The following is a 20349-nucleotide window of genomic DNA, read 5'->3' on the forward strand; positions in this document are numbered from 1 at the left end:
TCTATCTTTGCACTTACTTGTTTGCCCAAAGCATCTTGTGTGAAAATTAAAACAGATAAAGACATACAATAAGTAATTGAACAATCATCCATACCACCACTCTCATATTTGCTCCTAGGTGTTTTTCTTTTAAAGAAATGAAACAAAGCTAAAGTCCCCTATCTACTATCAAAGTCCCATGGATAACTAATGAATTTGGTACTTAGCCTTCCTGTTAGTTTTAGTTTAACTTACCTGTACATACTGTATAGTTTAATGTTGTCTTGTGTGTATTTTAATTTATATAAAGAGTACAAAGGATTCATATTGTTCTGCATCTTGCCTTTATCAGTAACATTGTTTTTTAAATCTATCCATGTTGATGTGTATATAAGAGCTAGTTTATTCCTTTTAATTTAAGCTGCATAGTATTTCACCCTATGAACTTTTATAACACGTTTTATATGTTCATTCCTCTAGGGACAGTCATTTAGGTCTCTTTCTTTCTTTCTTTCCTTTTTTAATTACAAACCACCATTCTCTGATTTAAAAAAAAAGTCTTTGTCTGTGTCTCTTCAGGCATCTATGCACAAATTTCTCTAGGAAATTTACCCAGAAGTCAAATGTGTTTTATTGTTAGTCATTGAGCAGAAGTAGGCATACCTGAGATCCACACCCCTTTGGTGCTTACTTCCTGTATGACCATGGGCGAGTCATTTCACCTCTTTAAATCTATTGTGTGTGTGTGGGGGGGGGGGTGTACCTGTAAAATAGGTGTGTGATATTCCCTAACTAACTGGGTTATGAGAGAATTTAGTGAGACTATTTCTATAAAGCACCTGAAATTCTGCAAATGGTAGGAGTCCAGTAGCCCTTATCATTCATGTTACAGGTTTTCCTAGCAACCAAAGTAGGACCTAAAGTCAATGCCCAACCCTTTGCAAAAGGGACCCTGGGCCCAGCAAAGCAATGCCTTGGGGACTTGCCCAGCCCACCTCTTACCGGATGGTATCAACTCTTTCACCTGCTTAGCCTGGCGTCAGCTCAGCAAACGTACCCCTCTGCATCTCAGTTTCCTCGCCTGTAAGGTGGGAAAACTGCACCTACTTTGAATGGCTGTAGTGAGGTTGAAATGCTAGATAATGTGTGCAGGGCACTTGTTAAAACTGTCTGCCCTTCCTGCTCACCCTTTCTCCTTCGAAGCTGTGAAATCATCTGAGGCTCTTCGGCAGAGTAAAGCTGAACTACGTCCCTAATTTGATTTTGGTTTCACAGCCCCTGCATTTTATGATGCAGATACTTTGAGTAAACGGGTAACTATGCGCAGAGGCTTTGGGAGGTCCCTGGTCTGTTTTCCTCTCCAGAAAGCAGTCTCCGCAGAGGCCTGGTTGTTTAAATTTGCTAAAATATCACCATCTAGTGGACTTGCTGAAATATTGCAGGGTTTGGCCCACTCTGGGGAAAAAAAACAATGGGGTGACAGCTGGGGCCTCCCTGCTCTGCTCAGAAACGCCTGGTGGCTCCCCATTGTCTACCAGGTGAAGTCCAAAGGCCAAGCCTGGAATTCCAGGGAACGCACAACCAGGACCCGCCCTGCCTATCGTACTTTATCGTCGGCTTCAACCTCCTGCCCCGCCAGGCCCAGCCTGGCCCAGCCCCTCCCTGCTCCAGAACCTCAAAGTCCACACCTGCCCGGCACATGGACCGGCCCTGTGTCCCAGACCCCACCTTCCTTCTGCCTCTCCACTCTCCTGATACAAACCCTCCTTTCAGGCTCAGCTCGAAGGCCACCTCTTCCAGGAAGCCTCCTCTGTCCTTCAACCCATCCCAGCCTCCCCTGACCTCCCACAACACCTGCCTCAATTTTGTATTTCCATATTTAAAGCTGTTTTGTCAATACATTGCCCTCCCATATCCTGCATGATGGATTCAATAAATGCAAGCCCCATAGTCCCTGGCTCTGGATCCTCATCTGGCCTCCACTGCTTCCTAAGCTCTGAGAACTTTGGTGAGGAGGGAACCTCAACTGGGAAATAGAGGTGAGAACACCTCTCTCACAGGGCTGTGGTAAGAATTAATAAGATAGGATGAAATGTGGGCAGCACACATTAATGCCTTATGGTGGTCATAGAGATTCTGTGTAACATTTCAAATATAAATGATATTCTTGTTCATTCTGTTAGGCATACTAAAGATATGGGGAAACACACACACACAGAGTCAGTCCTCATTATTGGCGGATTCTGTATTTGCAAATTCACCTACTAGCTAAATTTTATTTGCTAAACCAAAATCAGTACTCCCAGTGCATGGTCATTCACAGACATGCACAGGCACAGGTCGGAGTAAAGTGCGTTTCTCCCAATATGCGCCTTCTCAGCCGAAGTAAACAGGCAATACTCTGTATTCTTGTTTCAGCTCTCATACCATAAACAAGTTGCCTTCGATCAGTCTCTTTAGTGCCGCATTTTTCACGTTTTTGTGCTTTCTCGTGATTTTGATGATTTGGCTGTTTCAAATGGACGCCAAGCAGAGTGCTGAGTGCTGTCCAGTGTTCCTGGGTCAGAATCTGTGCTGTGTCTTCGAGAAAATATGCCGCGTTAGAAGAGCTTCCTTTAGGCGTGCGTGATAGTGATGCTGGTCACAAGTTCAGTGTCATTGAATCAACGATAGATACTAAACAAAGTGTCTTTAAACAAAAACACACACAAAATAAGGTTATGTATTAATTGGTTGATGAACCTAACCCTGTATTCCCCTAGGGGCAACAGTTCAGTATTCACTGATTCAGTGTTACAGTGATTCTATAGAACTTTTGGGATAATGAAAATTGTATATGTACATACATTCTCTTTTTACATGTACCGTATTTTGCTGTGTATAATGTGCACTTTTTTTGCCCAAATTTTTGAGGGAAAAATAAGGATGTCCACTATACATGGGTAGTACTAATTACGTATCTGTAAATATTTTTAATTCTTTTATGTGTGCTTATGCATTAAAACTTGAGAAAGCAATGACAATACTCATATGCAAAATAGTACCCTGGTATACTATAATTGGTTTTGTTTCTAAATATAATAAAACCATTGAATTAAAAATTAAAATGAAAGATATTTTTCCTGAAAGTTTGGGCCAAAAACATGGGTGTGCATTATACATGGAAGCACATTCAACATGGCAAAATAAAGTACATACATATATGTGTGTAATAAAATGTAAAGATTGAAGATATATTCCGGATGGAATTATATAATGTCTGGGTTCACTTAAAAATACTCCAGCAGTAGGAGTTAAAGGCGTGTGTATGGAGAGTGTAAAAGAAGTAAGATACCAAAGGCTAGAGATTTTGGAAGTGGTGATTTATTAGATAATTCTTTCCACTATATGCATGTTTGAAAAAGTCCACAACAAAGAGTTTAAAATGCACATTGAGAGAAAATTTGAGGGAAGAATATCTTAGTAACATATTCTGGACTTTCTGTGGAGGCAGGGCTCCAGATGACACTACTGAGATTCCCATTATGGGGAATCTGGAATCCCAAGCCCCCAAGGATGGAGCACCATGCTGAGCTTCAGGGGATTGTCTCTAGTGTCAGCAACCCTCTGACTTGCTTGGCTACCTCTGGCAACTCACAGTGCCTCTGAACCTTTTTTCTTATCAATTAAATAAGGAAGTTTAAGTGAACAACCTATGAGTTGCCTTTCATTTTAAAATCCTCTAATTCTAAAACCAGTATTTCCTACAATGGTGTATTCTGGTACAATATTACAGCCTTCCCACAGCTCCTTCTTCCCTGCCCAGACCATCTTGATACCACTCTTCTCTGAATCTTGCTGAGGTTCTTTTTTGCAACACTCCAACAGGAAGCTATTCTGATTTTGGTTTCTTAAAGTCTGAACTCCTTAGCTGCGTGGTTAAGGTCCATGATGTCTTGAGCTCTTTCTACCAAGAGGTCACAGTGTCACTAAGGAGGACCAGGAGACAGGAAACACAGAGGAAAGTCACCAAGCCAGCCTGGGGAGGCAAGATGAAGTCTCCCGGAGAGATACCTGAAATGAGACCTAAAGGGTGTCCAGGAATTACTGCTGCAGAGTCGGGAAGGATGTTCTGGGCAAAGGCAACAGGGTGTTCCATGGCCTGGAGATGAGAAATTTAGGAAAGGTCCAGATTTCAAAGACAGTCACACTGAGCCCCGAAGGTGCTGGACAGTTGGTTGAGCATAATCCTGCAAAGCAAAAAGGTCCTAGTTTGATTTCCCGATCAGGGCACATGCCTGAGATGCTGCTAGGCCCTGGTTGGGGCATGTGTGAGAGGCTACCAATTGATGCTTCTCTCCTCTCTTTCTCCCTCCCTTCCCCTCGCTAAATAAATACATACAACCTTTAAAAAAAAGTCACACGTAGCCCTACCCAGTCACCCACTATCCCCAACTGCCCAGCATGTGTGATGTGTGAGCTGGGGACCCTGGGCTTCATATTTGAGAAGGTATGTATTGGACTCCCTACCAGTCCTCCTTTAAAAAAAACAGGAAGAAACTTTTATACTTCCCAATGTAGTTTTATTTCGCTTATCCCATATAATCCTGACGACCCATTTTTCAAATGATGGAATTGAGGCTCAGAATGGTTTGGTCACTCATCACACTGAGGGAGGAAGTGAAGATTCAAATGCAGGTCTGACTCCTATCTGTCGTCCTTAACACTGCACAGGGCAACCCGTGCTCAGTGACTTTTAGTCAGCCATCTGCAAAAGGGTGCTTTTTTACAGCCCGAATGCTGCAGTTTACACAAATGCATTGAGTAAGCCGAGTTCAGCGTCAGGGCCAGGGTCGCGTAACAAAGGCCGGTAGCCTCAAGCATCCCATCTTTCCAGGGGTGAGAACTCCAAGTCTTTAGACCTGGACTCAAGTCGTGGCTCCACTACCTTCTCACCATGTGTCATTGATCTCATCTATAAAATGGGTCACGCGCGACTGTCGTGAGAATTAAACAAGAATAGCGGCCGAGCAGCTGGCTGTCCACGTGACTTACGGCGATCAGGAAAGAGGACGTGCCGCCTTTGCCTCACACTTCACTAGGAATGAGCAGCTGGCTCAAGGGAAGCCCCTCCCCTTTTCCGGCTGTGCGCAGGCGTGCTCCGCGAACACCCGGCGTGTGCCCTTGGGATCTGCGGCTGCGCATTCGTCTGGCTTTGCGACTGCAGTACTTGACGGCAGTGGTGTGTTCACCGCCCCTTCCCCCCCACCGGCGTTGTCGGGGTAACGGCGAGCGTGTGGGCTCGTTGAAGGTAAGGTACCAGGCCTAGCGGCGCGCCTCGAGCCCGGGCACTGACGCAGTCGGTCCAGCCTACTGGGCAAGGGTGAGGTTTCACCGCTGGAAGAGACACAGTCTCTCTGAAAGCCCTCCAGAGCGAGAGTGAAAAGGGCGGAGAGATTTCCCCCGGGTTCCACAATGGGACCGGACAGGGCCGGGGGGAGAAGCTAGGCTTCCTGGTTCTGCCGGAATTAACTCCTCACCTCCTTCTCGGTGCACCTGTGGCCCTTCATACTTTTTCACTTGTCTTTCTGGAAGCATTGACGCCACGTCCCAGAGCCGCTGGATGGCGGGCTTCATGCGACCCCTCTGCCCAAGAGGAGCCTCAGCCGCTAGTTGGGTTGCTGGGGGTTGGTGGGCACTCAAGGAAACCAGAAAAAGGATAAGTTAAGACAGTTAGGAATTTGTTGGGCCCGGAACACTTTTCGAGTTGTATGCCATCATTCATTGCAGTTCAACTACCGTCTGGCTAGCACTTCCCCATGGTAGGCCCAGTACCTTGCGCCTTCACATAGTTACCCATTTAACCCTCACAACAGCCTTCAAAGGTTTATTGTTTGTTTATACTTTGTAGTCTTAGGTTCTAACTTGACGGCTCTCCAGGGGCAGAATTACCTTGTCCCTTTTATCTCTGACTCCACTGGCCCAGGAGTAAGCAGTTGGAATTTCAAACGTTTTTTTTCAATTGGGAGGTGAACTTGGCTGTGTGGGAAGTTTTAAACCGGGATTGTTAGGGCAAGATGGACCCAGGGAATTGGAAAATTAAATGTAGCTACTTCCCTCCTCCCTTTTGGTTTTGCTTTGTGGTTTTTTGGGGAATAAACATTTTGAGCACCTAAAAGGCATTAGCTTAACCGCTCAAGGGAAAAATAAAGAACAAGCCCTACTTTTAATAGAAAAGTAAACATATTTAACACTGCGGGCCTCTGGTATCAGGAATGCCCAGATTTGGGAAGAGAAGAGTAAGAACCGCTTACACTACATAGCATTCGGCCCCTCTGAGTCCCTTTCTTCATCTGTACAATGGGAATAGTAATAGAATTTTTACCTCAGGGAGCTGTTGGGATTAAGTGTGTTTGAATGTGCCATCCTATAACCAGTGGTTGGCAATGTTGAAATTCTGGGCCCCACCCCAGAATTTCTGACAAAATTGCAGGTAAGACCAGGAAATTAGGAGTTTTAATTTTCCCTGGTGATTCTAAGGGCAGCCAAGCTTGAGAGCCACTGTTCTATGCCACCCCAAGTTACTTTTCTTAATCTCTTTTCAGTTGTCATAATCTGCACATTTCAAACTTCCTGGCAACTGTCCCAGTCCTTCTTGTACATCTGTGTGCTTCAGACGCAGGTCCTCTTTTAGGCCAGTCTTAACCATGCCTGTCTCCCTGCATTACTAACCTCGTGTCTTCTCTAACAATGGGGCTTTGGGCAAACGACTTGCTCCAAGTTGGGTTTTTTGGTCCTTGAAATCAGGACAGTAGTACCCATCTGTGTGGAATACAGCCCAGTCAGTGCTAGCATGTACCTACCAATCACAGTTGGTTCTTCTCATTTAACTAGCATCCCACATCCTCCATCATGCCTTCTCTTATCGTGCCGCTAAAGAAGTATTTCCTAAATGTGTATTGTGTATTTGGAGAGTTGCAAATTCAATCCTTTCTTCTGTTCTTTGCCTCCTAAGTTCAGCACAAGGCAGCTTTTCCACAAAACTACAAAACTAGAGGTCATCTGGTTTGTCCTGTTGAGTATAACAGTTTTATTGGGAAATAACAGCTTTATTGAGAGATCATTCACATACTATAAAATTCACCTTTGTAAAATGTATCAGTCATTTTAGTATTTTCAGAGTTACGCAACTATCACCATCACTGCAATCTGACTTTAAACATTTTCATCATCCTCAAAATGAAACCCATACCTAGTAGCAGTCACTCCAACATTTCTCCCCTCCCCCAACGCCTGCAATTGTTAATCAACTCTGTGGATTTGCTTATTCTGGACATTTCATATTATGGTCTTACACATACAGTATGTGGTCTTTTGTGACTGGCTTTTAGCATGATACTGTCATGGTTCATCATGCTTGTTGTACAATGTATCTGTACTTCATCCTTTTATATTTGCTAATATTCCACTATGGATATCCCACATTTGGTTGACCCATTCATCTGCTGATGGACATTTGGGTGGTTTCCATCTTTTGGCTCATATGAATAATACTACTGTAAACATTCACATACATACAGACTTTGGTGTGAACACGTTTTTACTCTTTTTTTGTATCTATACCAGGAAGTGGAATTTCTGGATCATATGGTTATTCTGTAGTTAACACTACAGTAACTTCCAGATTGTTTTCCAGTTCTGTTCAATTCAAAAATGAAGAAGCTGGGCTCAGAGAGCTTAAGTGGGTTGTGATGGTCACATGGTGATGATGGCATCTCTGTATGTATGGAAGGCCTACTATTGAGCCAGATTCTTGATGTGCATGCTGTCACATGGGCAGAGACGACGCTAGGTCATGGATTTGGAGGCTTTGTGAAAAACTGGGGGATTTTTTTTTTTTTTGTAGCAAGAAACCTGCCACACATACAGCTTTCTTACTATCAAGTGTCATGGCTCAGTATTGCTTTTCTCAGAGTACATGAGCAATCAGAAAGGGAAAATCCTGAATGAACCAGGCAAATTAAAGCATAACTTTTCAGTTTTGCTTGTTTGAGAGAATTTAATTGGAAGTCCTTAAAGTTAGCCATTTAATATTTTCTTTAAAGACACAATTCCAGCCCTGACTAGTGCAGCTCAGTGGATGGAGTGCTGGCCTGCAAACTGGAGTGTCATGGGTTCAGCCCCAGTTGAGGTACAGGCCTGGGTTGCGGCCAGGTCTGGGTTGGGGTGGGGAGGCAACTACACATCGATGTTTCTCTCCTTCTCGTTCTCCCTCCCTTCTCTCTCTAGAAAATAAACAAAATCTTTTAAAAATTTTTAAAAATATAAAAATTTCCAATGTAGTATATACAAGTCAAACACTAACCAGAAGTTAAGTTATAAAAGTGAAAATCTCTTAAAAATCTGAACTGTTCTTGAAAATCCCTAGAAAGTTCCTCACTGAAGAGCAATGTCATGCCTCAAAAAAAGCCAACACAGTATTATTTAAGCTTTAGGAAAAAATGCTGTTTCTATAACCAAAAAGTGAATGCAGTAGTTGGCTTGGGTTGAGGGATGGGTCAGCAAGTAAAAACCTAGTTAAAATGCTGTTAGAAGAAAACCTCTCAACTGACCATTAATGCACGGCGTACGCCCTTTTGTCATGAATGCTGTTCAGTGCGTGTAATATGTACAGTCGTGCTCAGTGTGTGGTTGCAGTGAGGGATCTTCCTTAGAAAGTCTATAGATTCTTATTTTTCATAGCTATCTTTGTCACTGATTTATCGATTTCTCTAACTCTCCTTGGTCTGTTCTTGTTTGTTTGTTTCATCATTTAATTCCTCAGCCTCCTTGAGAGAGTTGATAAAGACATCACACATTGGACAAAGCTTTCAATTTTTTTTTTAATGACCATGAGCTCTTAAAACCACTCACCTTCCTTTCTTAGCTTTGGCCGCCTTCATCGGTTACATCCATTGGCCATTGGGATACTGGTTCTGAATGCAGGAGGCACCTAAATAATGAGTCCTACTTCTTTCTTTGTGAGAGTTTGGAGCCACGTAGTTTAAATGTGTGTGATACAGCTCCCCTGTTTATTCAAGCACCAGATATGTTCACAACTAAAATCAAATCTGGACCCAGGACTAAGAGAGCAGCAGATTCAAGCCTCCCTTCTCTAGGGCGTCTGCTTGTCGCTTAGAGTGGCTGTCCCAGTTTCTTGCACTGTTTACATTTTTTTCCCCTTGCGTATGGTTGAGTTTTCCTAAGTTAAATGCATCTACCACAGCTCTATGTCTTTATCACACAATACACTCAACTTTACTTCCTTCCTTTAGCCATTATTGAATTGCAGCCTGTTGTGCATTAGGTGCTTGTTTTGTCTCCTTGGGCTGAGAATAAGGCCTGGAAGGGAGAGGTACTGACTTCAGCTTCCTTTACTCCCTCCTAGTGCTGGGTGCACCCTAAGTAATTCCACAATTCCCCGTAACCCTTTAGCTTCTAACCTTGAGAAACAGTGAGCCTTCAGACAAAAGGGGATGGGCGCTACCTGTTTGCTGCAGAGCCCAGCAGGAAGAGCTCTGGCATTCAGCAGGCCTGGGATGGTATAGTGCCCCGCTCTCTGGAGTCTTTTACATAATCTTTCAAACCTGTTTCCTTTCTTTATGAGGATGTTAGTAGTGCTCACCCCATAACAGTACTTAGAGTGAATACATGCATCATGCTCAGTGTGAAGCACGTACTCTTCTGAGCACTTTATGGATCTTAACTCTAAAATAGTGTTTTTTTTATCCATATTTTGCAGATGAGGAAACCACAGCACAGGAAGATTAAATAACCTTTACCTGCAATTACACAGCTAGGAAGTAGTGAAGCCAATTCCTGTCCTGGCACTCTGGCTCTAGAGTTCCTTCTCATAGCCACTTGCATTTGGAGTACATAAAAGACCCTTAACTGGGAACTGCTGTTGCCATTGTTATTCATCAACTTTACCTTAAAAACTGGAAGATGTTTGCCATCCCCAGCACCTCTGACATTAGGAGCCCCTGGTAGGTCCACGGTAAAAGTGTTGGCTGAGTGAAAGAATGGGAGTAATCCTAATAGGCAGAAATCCTCTTGTGCTTGCTATCAGACTTTTGCAAAGCATTGTGACTTTTGGGGCATGTCACTAGGCCTCAGTCTTGTCAACTGTAGTGAGAAATAATGCCACTTCTTGGGCACTGTTATGGGAATTGAGATGTTCTAGGTGAATGAGATTTGCACTTCTTTTAAAAAAATTCTCATGATGGTGTCTTTTAGTTCACTGCTTTATAAATATTTTATCTTTACCACAGACCACAGAGTTTTCTGAGCCTAGGTATAATGTACTCACATTTTTGATTGGCGTAGTCATTGACTGTTTCTTTCTCTTCATTATACTCTTTAAAAAATAGTTGCACTTGAAAAATGGCGGAAGCAGTTTTCCACGCCCCAAAGAGGAAAAGAAGAGTGTATGAGAATTATGAGTCTCCCCTTCCAATCCCTTTTGGTCAGAACTGTGGACCTAAGAAAGACTTCAAAATGTTCCGCGCAGAAATGATAAACAACAATGTCATTGTGAAGAACGCAGAAGATATTGAGCATCTGTATGGGAGAGTAAGTACAGGAGACTCTGGCAGGGCTACTTCCCGACAGCCTGGAGGCAGCTACCTTTTCTTCTCCCCATCCACTCCCAAAATAAACTATAAATGACTCATATTCTTCTCTTGCTGTTTGGTCTCATGTCGGAACACTGCCGTTTGACTCAGGTGCCCTGAAACCATGTATCATGAGGATAACTCCCTCATTCTGGACCCACATTTCAGCAATGAAGTAGGGTCAGTAACATTGAACTTTCTTGTCTTTCAGTGATAAAAGTAGTGTGTGTTTATTGTTAAACAAAAAAATCAACTTACAAAAATTAAATTAAGGGTTAAAAAATTAAAATTCCCCACTTCACTCCCATTTCATCCCCAGAAATAACCACAGAGTGGCATATTGTTCTGACTCATGGACAAATCAGATTCAGCCTCAGCAGGTACTCTGGCTCTTTATCTGCTTTCTTCCTAGTTTGGAACCTCTTCTTAGATACGGGCAGATCCTCGTTTTTGCTGTTTTACATTGATAATAGGTTTGAGTTGAGATTGGTAGCTTATTGTCCCACCCTTGGCCCCATCCCTTAACCAGTTCATCACTGGGGCACTTTTTAATAGACAGCTTTATTGAGGTATAATTTACAGCCATAAAATTTACCCATTATAAGTGTAAATTCAGTGATTGTAGTAAATTCATAGAGCTGTGCAACCACCGGTTTCAGAGCCCTCCCATCAGCACAGAGAGCTCCCCTGTGCCCATCGCACTTCATCCCAGCTCCTGCCTTCAGCCTGAGGCACCACCAGTCCACTACCTGTCTCTACAAATGTGTCCTCTCTAGACATTTCTATAAAATATGTAAGTTATAACCACCTTCCCAAAGTGGGATACCGTGGGTGGCATTGACCCTGATGAGATAGGGCTCTAAGCCAAGGATAGTCTCTCCACCTCTTTATAAAGTGTATGTACCATGATCAGTGTGGCTCAGTTGGTTGGAGCATCATCCCCCAAAGCAAAAGATCACTGGTTCAGTTCTTGGTCAGGGTACATGCCTGGGTTGTGGGTTCATCCCTGGTTGGGGCGCGTACAAGGGGAAGCTAATCAGTGTTTCTCTCTCACATAGATGTTTGTCACCTCTCTTTCTCCCTTACCCTTTCTCTAAAAATAAATTTAAAAAATTAAAAAATATATAAAGTGCTATGTACATTATTCTGACCGTTAAATCTTGGTAAGGATAAAAGGTATTCATTTTATTATTCTCTTGATTTTCTATGGGCTTAAATTAATAAATGGGAGGGGGGAATCTACTTTGTTTTTGGAATCATCAGGAAGAAAAGGAGTACTTCAGTCCTGCATACAGGAGAGGCCAAGAAGCTTTTTGTACCAGGTAGCGTTGACTCCCGCTTTGAGACACGCAGCTCCTGAGGAAGAATCCCTGCCTCTGCTTCTGCCTGCCCTGTTGCCTTCAGCATAGAATCCTAGACCGAACTCATGAGTTATGAGATAAAGGAGGCGTGCTAAAAACTCCATAGCTGAGACCTTCGTTAGTAATGGCTAGATAATCAGAGGGAAGATGTAGGAAATCTCTCGTTAAGGCAAATATCTATTCTCCTTTAGCAAAAAAATTGATAACTAAAGGTGCCCTAATTTTGTTTTCTCTCTTCATGGAAGGGTTATTTTGGAAAAGGAATCCTGTCTAGAAGCCGTCCAAACTTCACAATTTCAGATCCTAAGCTGGTTGCTAAATACAAAGGTAAATTTGTGCATTATTCAGTTCTTTTGGCAGATAATTATTTTTTTTTATGTTTGATCTCCCACCTCAGCTTATATAGTAAAATTCTAGTGGAGGAGATGCACACCGACAATTTTACTGCTAAAAATAGGATCATTCTACTAAAGGTGAAAGGGTTCTTATAATGGGTGAAAAAATGTGTTTTATCTAATTTCTAAAATTATCAAAATTGTTATTCAGTCTTTTGTGTTGTTAAGCATTGCCTAGAAGAGTACTGTTCATATGGAAGGCACCGATAGTTAGGTACTTACTCACCTGTATGCAAAATGAGTTTTATTTCTAGAATTAGAATTTGCAACAGTAACTGACATTGATGTGTTTGATAAAACAGTAATGTGTGTAGTTCTGACTTGCTAATCTGCTTTTCTTTAATTTATAAATCTTTTAGCCTAGTACATTTCTCTAGGGAAGTCTTGTGGTAATTACATAACCAGTATCAGCAGGTTAATACATAATTAGAAAGGATTTTTAAAACATTTTATTGTAAAAAAATACAAGTTAAAACTGTACTGAGATATCATTTCAGCAATCAGATTGGCAAAAATCCAAAAATTTGCACATTGGCAAGGCCTTGAGAGACACTCTCATGTGTTTCCGGTAGGAGCACAGGCAGTGCGACCACTCCAGAGAGGAGTTTAGTATCTAGCAAATTATCCATGTATTCACTCCCCCACCCTTCCCCATTCTTCTCTCCTCCTGAATCTTGGTAACCTTAACATGCCTTCTGTGTCTGTGAATATGCCCATTCTAAATATTTCATATAAGTGGAAACACCCATTATAAAGACTTTTGTGTCTTTCACCTTTGTGTTTTGAACATTCGTCCATATCAGAACTTCAGCCCGAATAATATCCCATTGTACGGATATTCTGTGTTTTGTTTTTCCGTCCATCTAAAGATGGACGTTTGGGTTGGTTCCACTTTGGGGCTGTTATGAATAATCCTGCTATGAACATTCATGTACGAGTTTTTGTGTGGACATTTCTCATGTATACCCCCCCACACACATACCCCTAGGAGTAGACTTGCTGGGTCATATGATAATTCTTTTTTATTTTTTTGAGGAACTACCAAACTGTTTTTCACTGTACTTGTACCATTTTACATTCCCATCAGCAGTGCACAAGGCTTCCAGTTTCTCCACATCCTCATGAACACTTGTTATTTTCTGTTTTTGTTTTTGATGATAGCCATTCAATAATGTGAAATAGTGAAAGTTTTTCATTTTAACGAAGTCCAAATTATCTCTCTTTTTTTCTTTTGTTGCTTGTTCTTTTGGTATCATATTTAGGAAACCATTGCCAAATCCAAATTCAGGCAGATTTCCCCCTCTGTTTTCTTCTAAGAGTTTTATAGTTTCAGCTGATACATTTAGGTCTTTGATCAATTTTGAGTTAATTTTTGTATATGATACAAAGTAAGGGGACAACTTCATTGTTTTGCCTGTGGATATCCAGTTGTCCCAGCATATGCATTTACTTTTACCCTAGTAATTCCACTTCTAGAAATTTATCTTAAAATTGAGTGTTAGCCTGTGAACCAAAGGGTCGCCGGTTCGATCGATTCCCAGTCAGGGCACATGCCTGGGTTGTGGGCCAGGTCCTTAGTTGGGGGTTCATGAGAGGCAACCGCACATTAATGTTTCTCTCCCTCTCTCGTTCCCTTCCTCTCTTTCTGAAAATAAATAAATAAGTAAAATTTTTAAAAAAACAATAACAACAAAAGAAATTTATCTTAAAGATATAGCGGCAAAAATAGGGAAAGAAATAGCATAAGGCTATTCATTGCAACACTATTTTTAATATTAAAAGACTACAAGGAGGGGACCAGTGGAATAAACTATAGTGCATTCATATAATGCAATACTATGCAGCTAGGCATGAGGGATACCAGGATATATTTTTAAGTGAAGAAAACAAGGTAAAAGAAAGTCTGCATAGTGTGCTACAGTTTATCTAAATGGGGGGATATAAATATATTACTGAAATATGAGGAAGGATAAGTCATAATTTTTTAATGTCTATGGGGGAAGGATGGAACAGGATGGAAAGAGAGCTAAGACTTCATAGATTTGACTTTGGAACTTTGTAAGAATATTGCACAGTTACAAAACAAAGTCCATTTAAAAAGTAGAGCCCCAAGGGGGAAGGTATTTTGAATGACTTTAAAACGTGATAAGTTGACTGTTTGATTCTAATGAAATAGACTTTGTGTCAATTATCTCATGCCACAGTGGTATTTAACAAACCACCCTAAATTTCAGTGGCTTTCGATAGCAACCAGGTTGCTTCAAGGCTACAGGTTTGCTGGTAGGTCTGCTGATTTTGACTGGATGTGCTCATCCATCTGGCTAATCATGGGTCAGCTGTCTAATGGGCCCAGTCCAATAATGGATTTAGCCAGACTCACTGCTGTCTGGTGGCCTGTCAGTTGGCTGTCAGCTGGTCTAGGATGTTCTCCACCGGGAGGAAGGATGAGGGCACCCTGTATGTCATCCTCCAGCAGGCAAGCCCAGATATGTTCTCATGGTTATGGTTCAGGGTCAGGAGCAAGCCCCAGCACGCCAGTGCTTTCCAGGCTTCTGCTTGCATCATGTTCGCTCATATTTCACTGGCTCAGAGTCAGCAGGTTTGGCAGATGGGAGACCTGGAGAATCGGGGCAGTCAACCCACCATATACTCTAAAGAAAGAAAGGGCTACAAAATAATCTTTATATTGCTTTCAGTGATTTTTATGGGTGATAAGAGTTGTTACTGTTATTCTGAGACTGTTATATGAATATTATATGATTAAGCAAATGAGGAATTATGATGGTGTGGTTGACAGCAGCTAGGATTTTTTACGTGAAACAGCTTGTACACCAGGAAGCAAGGAAGCTATCAAAAACTACTAGGCATGTTTCAAAACAGGCCATGGAAACACTTGAGCATCAGTAAGAATATTACAATTTATTTTAAAATTCATTCCTATAATACCCCCCAAGTGCTTGAATCCTTTAGTTCATGCCAGAAGAAATTCATTGTTCGCCATGGAGGATTCATCATTTTGAAAACTGGCATATGTGAACTGGTTCTTGGAGTAACCAAATAAGGAGGAGTTTCTCTTTATTGAAGAATCCCACTAATAAACAAAGAAATAACAGGATTAGAATATCACTATTTAATCGGGGCCTTGATCAACAATGGTGCTGATGACATAGACCCAACAAGTCATTTTGTGTCTTCTAATGAAAACACATGCATTACCTATGAAGTAGGCTTCCCCCCAAATTGAACTGCATCTAATCGAGCCTCTAATTCCACCAGTTCCCAGGAGACCCAGAGAAGAGAGGAATGTGTTAAGCCTGTGCTGCTCCAAGTACTGAAATGCGGCAACATCAGACCTTTGCAGAATGGAAATAGATTCCATTCCATTTAGCTACTGCTCTTTACTAATCACTTGCAGCTTCCTTCTCCATGAAAATCTGGCTGTGAAAACAAGGGAGCTGAACTAAGCAGTGTGCTGAGACAGTTATCTCTTCCTGAACCGTTGAGCCCATGGCCACCTTGGAGCAGCACTGTGTTAACAGCACAAGGAGGGTGTGATCATCTGAGGCCAGGTGGGAGGAGTCCTGTAGAACAGGAGATCCAATTCTGCAACAAAGGAATTTCCAAAAAAATCATAGCAGGGAAGAAACCTATATATTAGAATCAACAATTGCAGTATAGGTCCTTATTTGGATTTTGAGTCAGACTTTCCAAAACAGAAAAAAGCTGTGAGACAATGCATAGATTTTGGATGATGCAAGTAATATTAATTTTTTAAAGTGTAATAATGGTATTATGGTTATGTTTTTTTAACAAAAGAGTCCTTATAGAAATACATACTAAACTATTTCAAGGTGAAATGGTGAGATATGAGAAATCTCTTCCAAAATAATCTGGAGGTCATGAGAATTGGCAGAAAAACAGATGAAGCAAGGTTGTCCATGAGTTAATTTTTAAAGTTGAGTGATGGGAACATAGGCATTTATTATACTATTCTCTTTACTTTTTTCTATTTTAAAATGTTTTTATAGTAACCCTTTTAAAAGGAGTGGGGGCAAAAAGTAGAGCAAATAACAATGGCTGTGCTTCTATCTATCACCCAGCTTTGGCAGTTACTAATATTTGACCAAAAAAGTCAAAGGTTTTCAAATAGTGTAATAATCTCGATAATTATTAATCTCTTTATTAATCTCTTTCTTGTCTATGTAGTAGCTAAGTTTTAAATGGGGATAGAAATTTGAAGGAAATGAACTTATGACAAGGAAATAAATTAAGGTCGTGGGCTGCCCTAAAGAAGTAAATCCCAAATGTCCGCTTTAGCAAATTCTTTTTTTTTAAATTTAATTTATTTATCTTTAGAGGGGAAGGGAAGGAGAGAGGGAAGGAAATATCAATGTATGGTTGCCTCTTGTGCATCCCCTGTGGAGACTGGCCTGCAACCCAGGCATGTGCCCTGACTGGGAATGAACCACGATCCTCTGGTTCACAGGCCCGCACTCAATCCACTGAGCTGTATCAGCCGGGGCAGGAAATTCTTCAAAAACTAGCTTCAACCTTGCTTTCCACCCTGCCCTCTAGCCACTTACTTGCTGGCCCTGTAGCCACCTGGGGCAGCTTACCATTCCAGGAACCCGCAGTGCCGTGCTTCCCTCTGCTGACGTGTGTCCCCCCCCCCCCCCCCCCTCCACCTGGCAAGCAAGCGTCTGTTCCTCAGAGCCCAGCTCAGTCATTTCTTCTCCCTTGTGGTTTTTCCTAACTCTCCAGGCGAAGTTAACCAGTCCCTTTCTAATCCTTTACGTAGTCACAAATTGGCTTGGGTTAGAATCCTTCATTTCTGCTCTACCTCCTTATTTAGACTTTGAGTATCTCAGGAAAGGGTTATTTGCTTTACTACTTTTGTATCTCTAGTGCTTGGCACATAAAAGGCTGTCAGTAAAACTTGCTAAATTTTCATTTGTTGTTAAATTACCAGAGGAGAGAGACCATGACACAGAAAACTGACAAATCCCTAACAGGGTATCAGTCTGTGAAATCTTTTTTATGGGATTTTCAAGCTGAACATCTTCTATTTTAATCCTTTAACCCACCAAGGGAAGGCTGAATTTGGGAAAGGAGAAATGACTCTTCCAATGTGTTTCTTATGTGCATTATAATACATATTTCTTTATTCTTCAATTACAGTTGACATTCGGTATTATATTAGTTTCACATGTAAACTAATATAACATGGCAGTTAGATACTTAGGTAGCTTACAAAGTGATCCCCCTGATAAGTCTAGCACCCCCTGACACCACGCAGCTATTACATATTATGGACCCTATTCCCTCTGCTGTACTTTACATGCCCATGACTGTTTAGTCATGCCCATGACTAACTACCAGTTTATACTTCTTAGTTCTTCACCTTTTTCACCCAGCCACTCAAAACCCCTCTCACCCAGCAACCATCAGTTTATTCCCTGTATCTGTGAGTTTGTTTCTGTTTTGTTTGTTCATTATTTCGTTTTTAGATGACACATATGAGTTAAATCATATGATCTTTGTCTTTCTCAGTCTGATTTATTTCACTTAGCATAATACCCTTTAGATCCATCCATGTTGTCTAAAACCTACACCGTTAGGTGACCCAATAAACATTTTAGGTGGAAAGACTCTTCCAGCCAGATGCCCAGAACTCCCAAGTCCATACCCAAACACCGCCATGAAACTTACTTTAACAACCCTTTCTTATAGGCACAGACTTCACTGAAGATGCTTTGTGGAGCACAGGGCAATAGGGGTAAAGTGTGGTAACTTTCAGGCCTAAGTATTCTGATCTGAAAGTTGAGAGCATGAGCATTCAGAGGTGGCAGAAAGGAGTCTTCTTGCATGCCATTGCTGCTAAGCTAGAATGTTGAGAAGGATTCCGAGGTCACACCTGAGCCCAGAGAGAGCACTGTGATTGGTCAGCTGCACCTGCCAGGGGTTTGGGTGCAGGGAGTAATGGCATGTAAAATACCTGTTTGCTGTTGCTAGTTGGACAGTCAACCTTCTAAGGGTATGATTTGGTGAATTTTGGTATTCCCTTAGTGTTCTCTAGGTTTTTAGTGTTTTTTCCCCTTAAGGAAATTTTGTCCCAATTAATAGAACTTCTCTGTTGTTACAGATATGAAGACAGATATGCCTATAATCACGTCAAAGAAGTAAGTCATGGTGAACTTTGACCTTGGTCAAAATTATCGTTTAAATCAGGTCTAATTTTATTTATTTTTATTGACTCATTTTAGAGAGAGAGAGGACCGGGGGAGAGAGACAAACAGACACACACATAAATTTGTTGTTCCACTTTTTTTATGCATTCATTGGTTGATTCTTGTATGTACCTGGACCTGGGATCAAACCTACAACCTGGGCTTATTCGGATGACACTCTGACTGACTGAGCACCCAGCCAGGACAGTTCAGGTCTTATTTTTAGATAACCTTTTCTGATGTGGTAGCCCCTGCCTTTTTTTTAAGTAGATGTGTCCTCTAAAATTGTCTAAATTTAATGTGAATCAAATCATATTTGAAATGTACTAACTTAATTTTTTTAAAAACGATCCTAAACCAAATCCTTTGCAAGTTGAATTCCTTCCAAAATATGAACAAACAACTACCCTGTCATGTATATATCTTTAAGTGCTAAGATGCTTAGACTTAGATTTGGAACTGGCCTCCTGTGCTGCGGGGCATGCATGGCTCTGACCTCTTTCCTTTGCTCTACACTTGCAGGGTTAGAGAGGGAAGATTTCACAGAGGCTCTTCTTCATCCACTCATGTCGTGCAACTCCTTCCTCCCGGCACTCGTTTACACTGTTCCCATTTCCCGGAACCTTTCTCCCTAACACAGCAAACACACACACTGCCTGGCTGTTTCTGTACATTCCACATACAGCTTACTGTCGCCCTCAGAGTTTCTCTCCTCACTACCACCCTTCCCTCTGCTGAGCTGGGAGCCATTCCTCCAGCTCCCAGGGAGTCTACTTTGGTGCCCCTCACTGTACTGTTTGTCATATACCTAGATTTAGGATATCAGTTCTTGGAGAGCAGAGGTCATGCCTGGTTCCTCTTGGCAGTCCCAGCATGTAGTGGTTCCTTCATAGGATCTTGTCGGCTAATGATCATCTGTCTAAATCTTCATCATCCCTGAGGGGAAGCTTGAGTCACAACTTTTCAGGAAGCATTTTATTTTATTTTATTCTTTTGTTCTATTATTTTGTTCTATTATTTTATTTATTATTTTAATTTTTTTTAAATTCTCACCTGAGGATATTTTATTATTGATTTTTTTAGAGAGAGAGGAACATCAATGTGAGAGAGAAACATTGATCAGTTGCCTCTGATATGTGCCCAACCAGGGATGGAACATGCAACCTAGGTATATGCCCTGAAGGCTTTTAAAGCCACTCAAGCCCACAATATTTTCTTATCTTGCTTCTGCATTCACTTTCACTGGCAGAATCTGACAGCTCCTTTTTGTTTACATGACCAATAACCCCACAGCCGAATGAGGTTCCAGCAGGCAGCAGCACCAGGGAGATCTTGTTGGCTGCTTCGGCTGAAACCGCAGGCTGAGCACAGGGGTAGGCTCCAGTCTGTGAGAGGGGCCTGCTAAGAGCCTGGCTGAACCCCCCGCCCAGGAGGGCTGTAGTATCTGCAGGTCACTGCGGCCAACACAAAAACTCAAAACAGATCAGAAGCCTGCCCCTCAGAACTGCGTCCTGATCGGGCTGGCAGTAAAGATGACCTGACATTAAGCCAGTCTGACTATGTAAGGCTCTGGATGGGGGAGATGGTCGCCTCCGTGAAGGTTATTCCTTTGTAAGCTCTTCATCGAAATATTCCAAAAATTTTATTGATTCCTGTATTAGTTACCTAGGACTGCTGTAAGCAAGTACCACAAACTTAGATGGCTTAGAGGAACAGAAATTTATCCTCACCGTTCTGGAGGTCAGAAATCCACAGT

The 20349-nt window shown here is 41.8% G+C and overlaps 1 protein-coding gene across 1 annotated transcript in view; it reads left to right on the forward strand.

Annotated features, from left to right (window-relative positions):
- The first annotated feature begins 5162 nt into the window (after positions 1–5162).
- Positions 5163–20349, forward strand: part of TSEN2 (tRNA splicing endonuclease subunit 2) — a 39850-nt gene continuing 24663 nt past the window's right edge. The window contains exons 1-5 of the mRNA XM_037139326.2: positions 5163–5269; positions 9740–9983; positions 10368–10569; positions 12217–12298; positions 18509–18545. Of these exons, the coding sequence (XP_036995221.2) occupies positions 10381–10569; positions 12217–12298; positions 18509–18545 (308 nt within the window). The 5' untranslated portion in view covers positions 5163–5269; positions 9740–9983; positions 10368–10380. The remainder of the gene's footprint in view (positions 5270–9739; positions 9984–10367; positions 10570–12216; positions 12299–18508; positions 18546–20349) is intronic.

Source organism: Artibeus jamaicensis, unplaced genomic scaffold (assembly GCF_021234435.1).
Source record: "Artibeus jamaicensis isolate MK-2021 breed Jamaican fruit bat unplaced genomic scaffold, CSHL_Jam_final contig_519, whole genome shotgun sequence".
Classification (NCBI taxonomy): domain Eukaryota; kingdom Metazoa; phylum Chordata; class Mammalia; order Chiroptera; family Phyllostomidae; genus Artibeus; species Artibeus jamaicensis.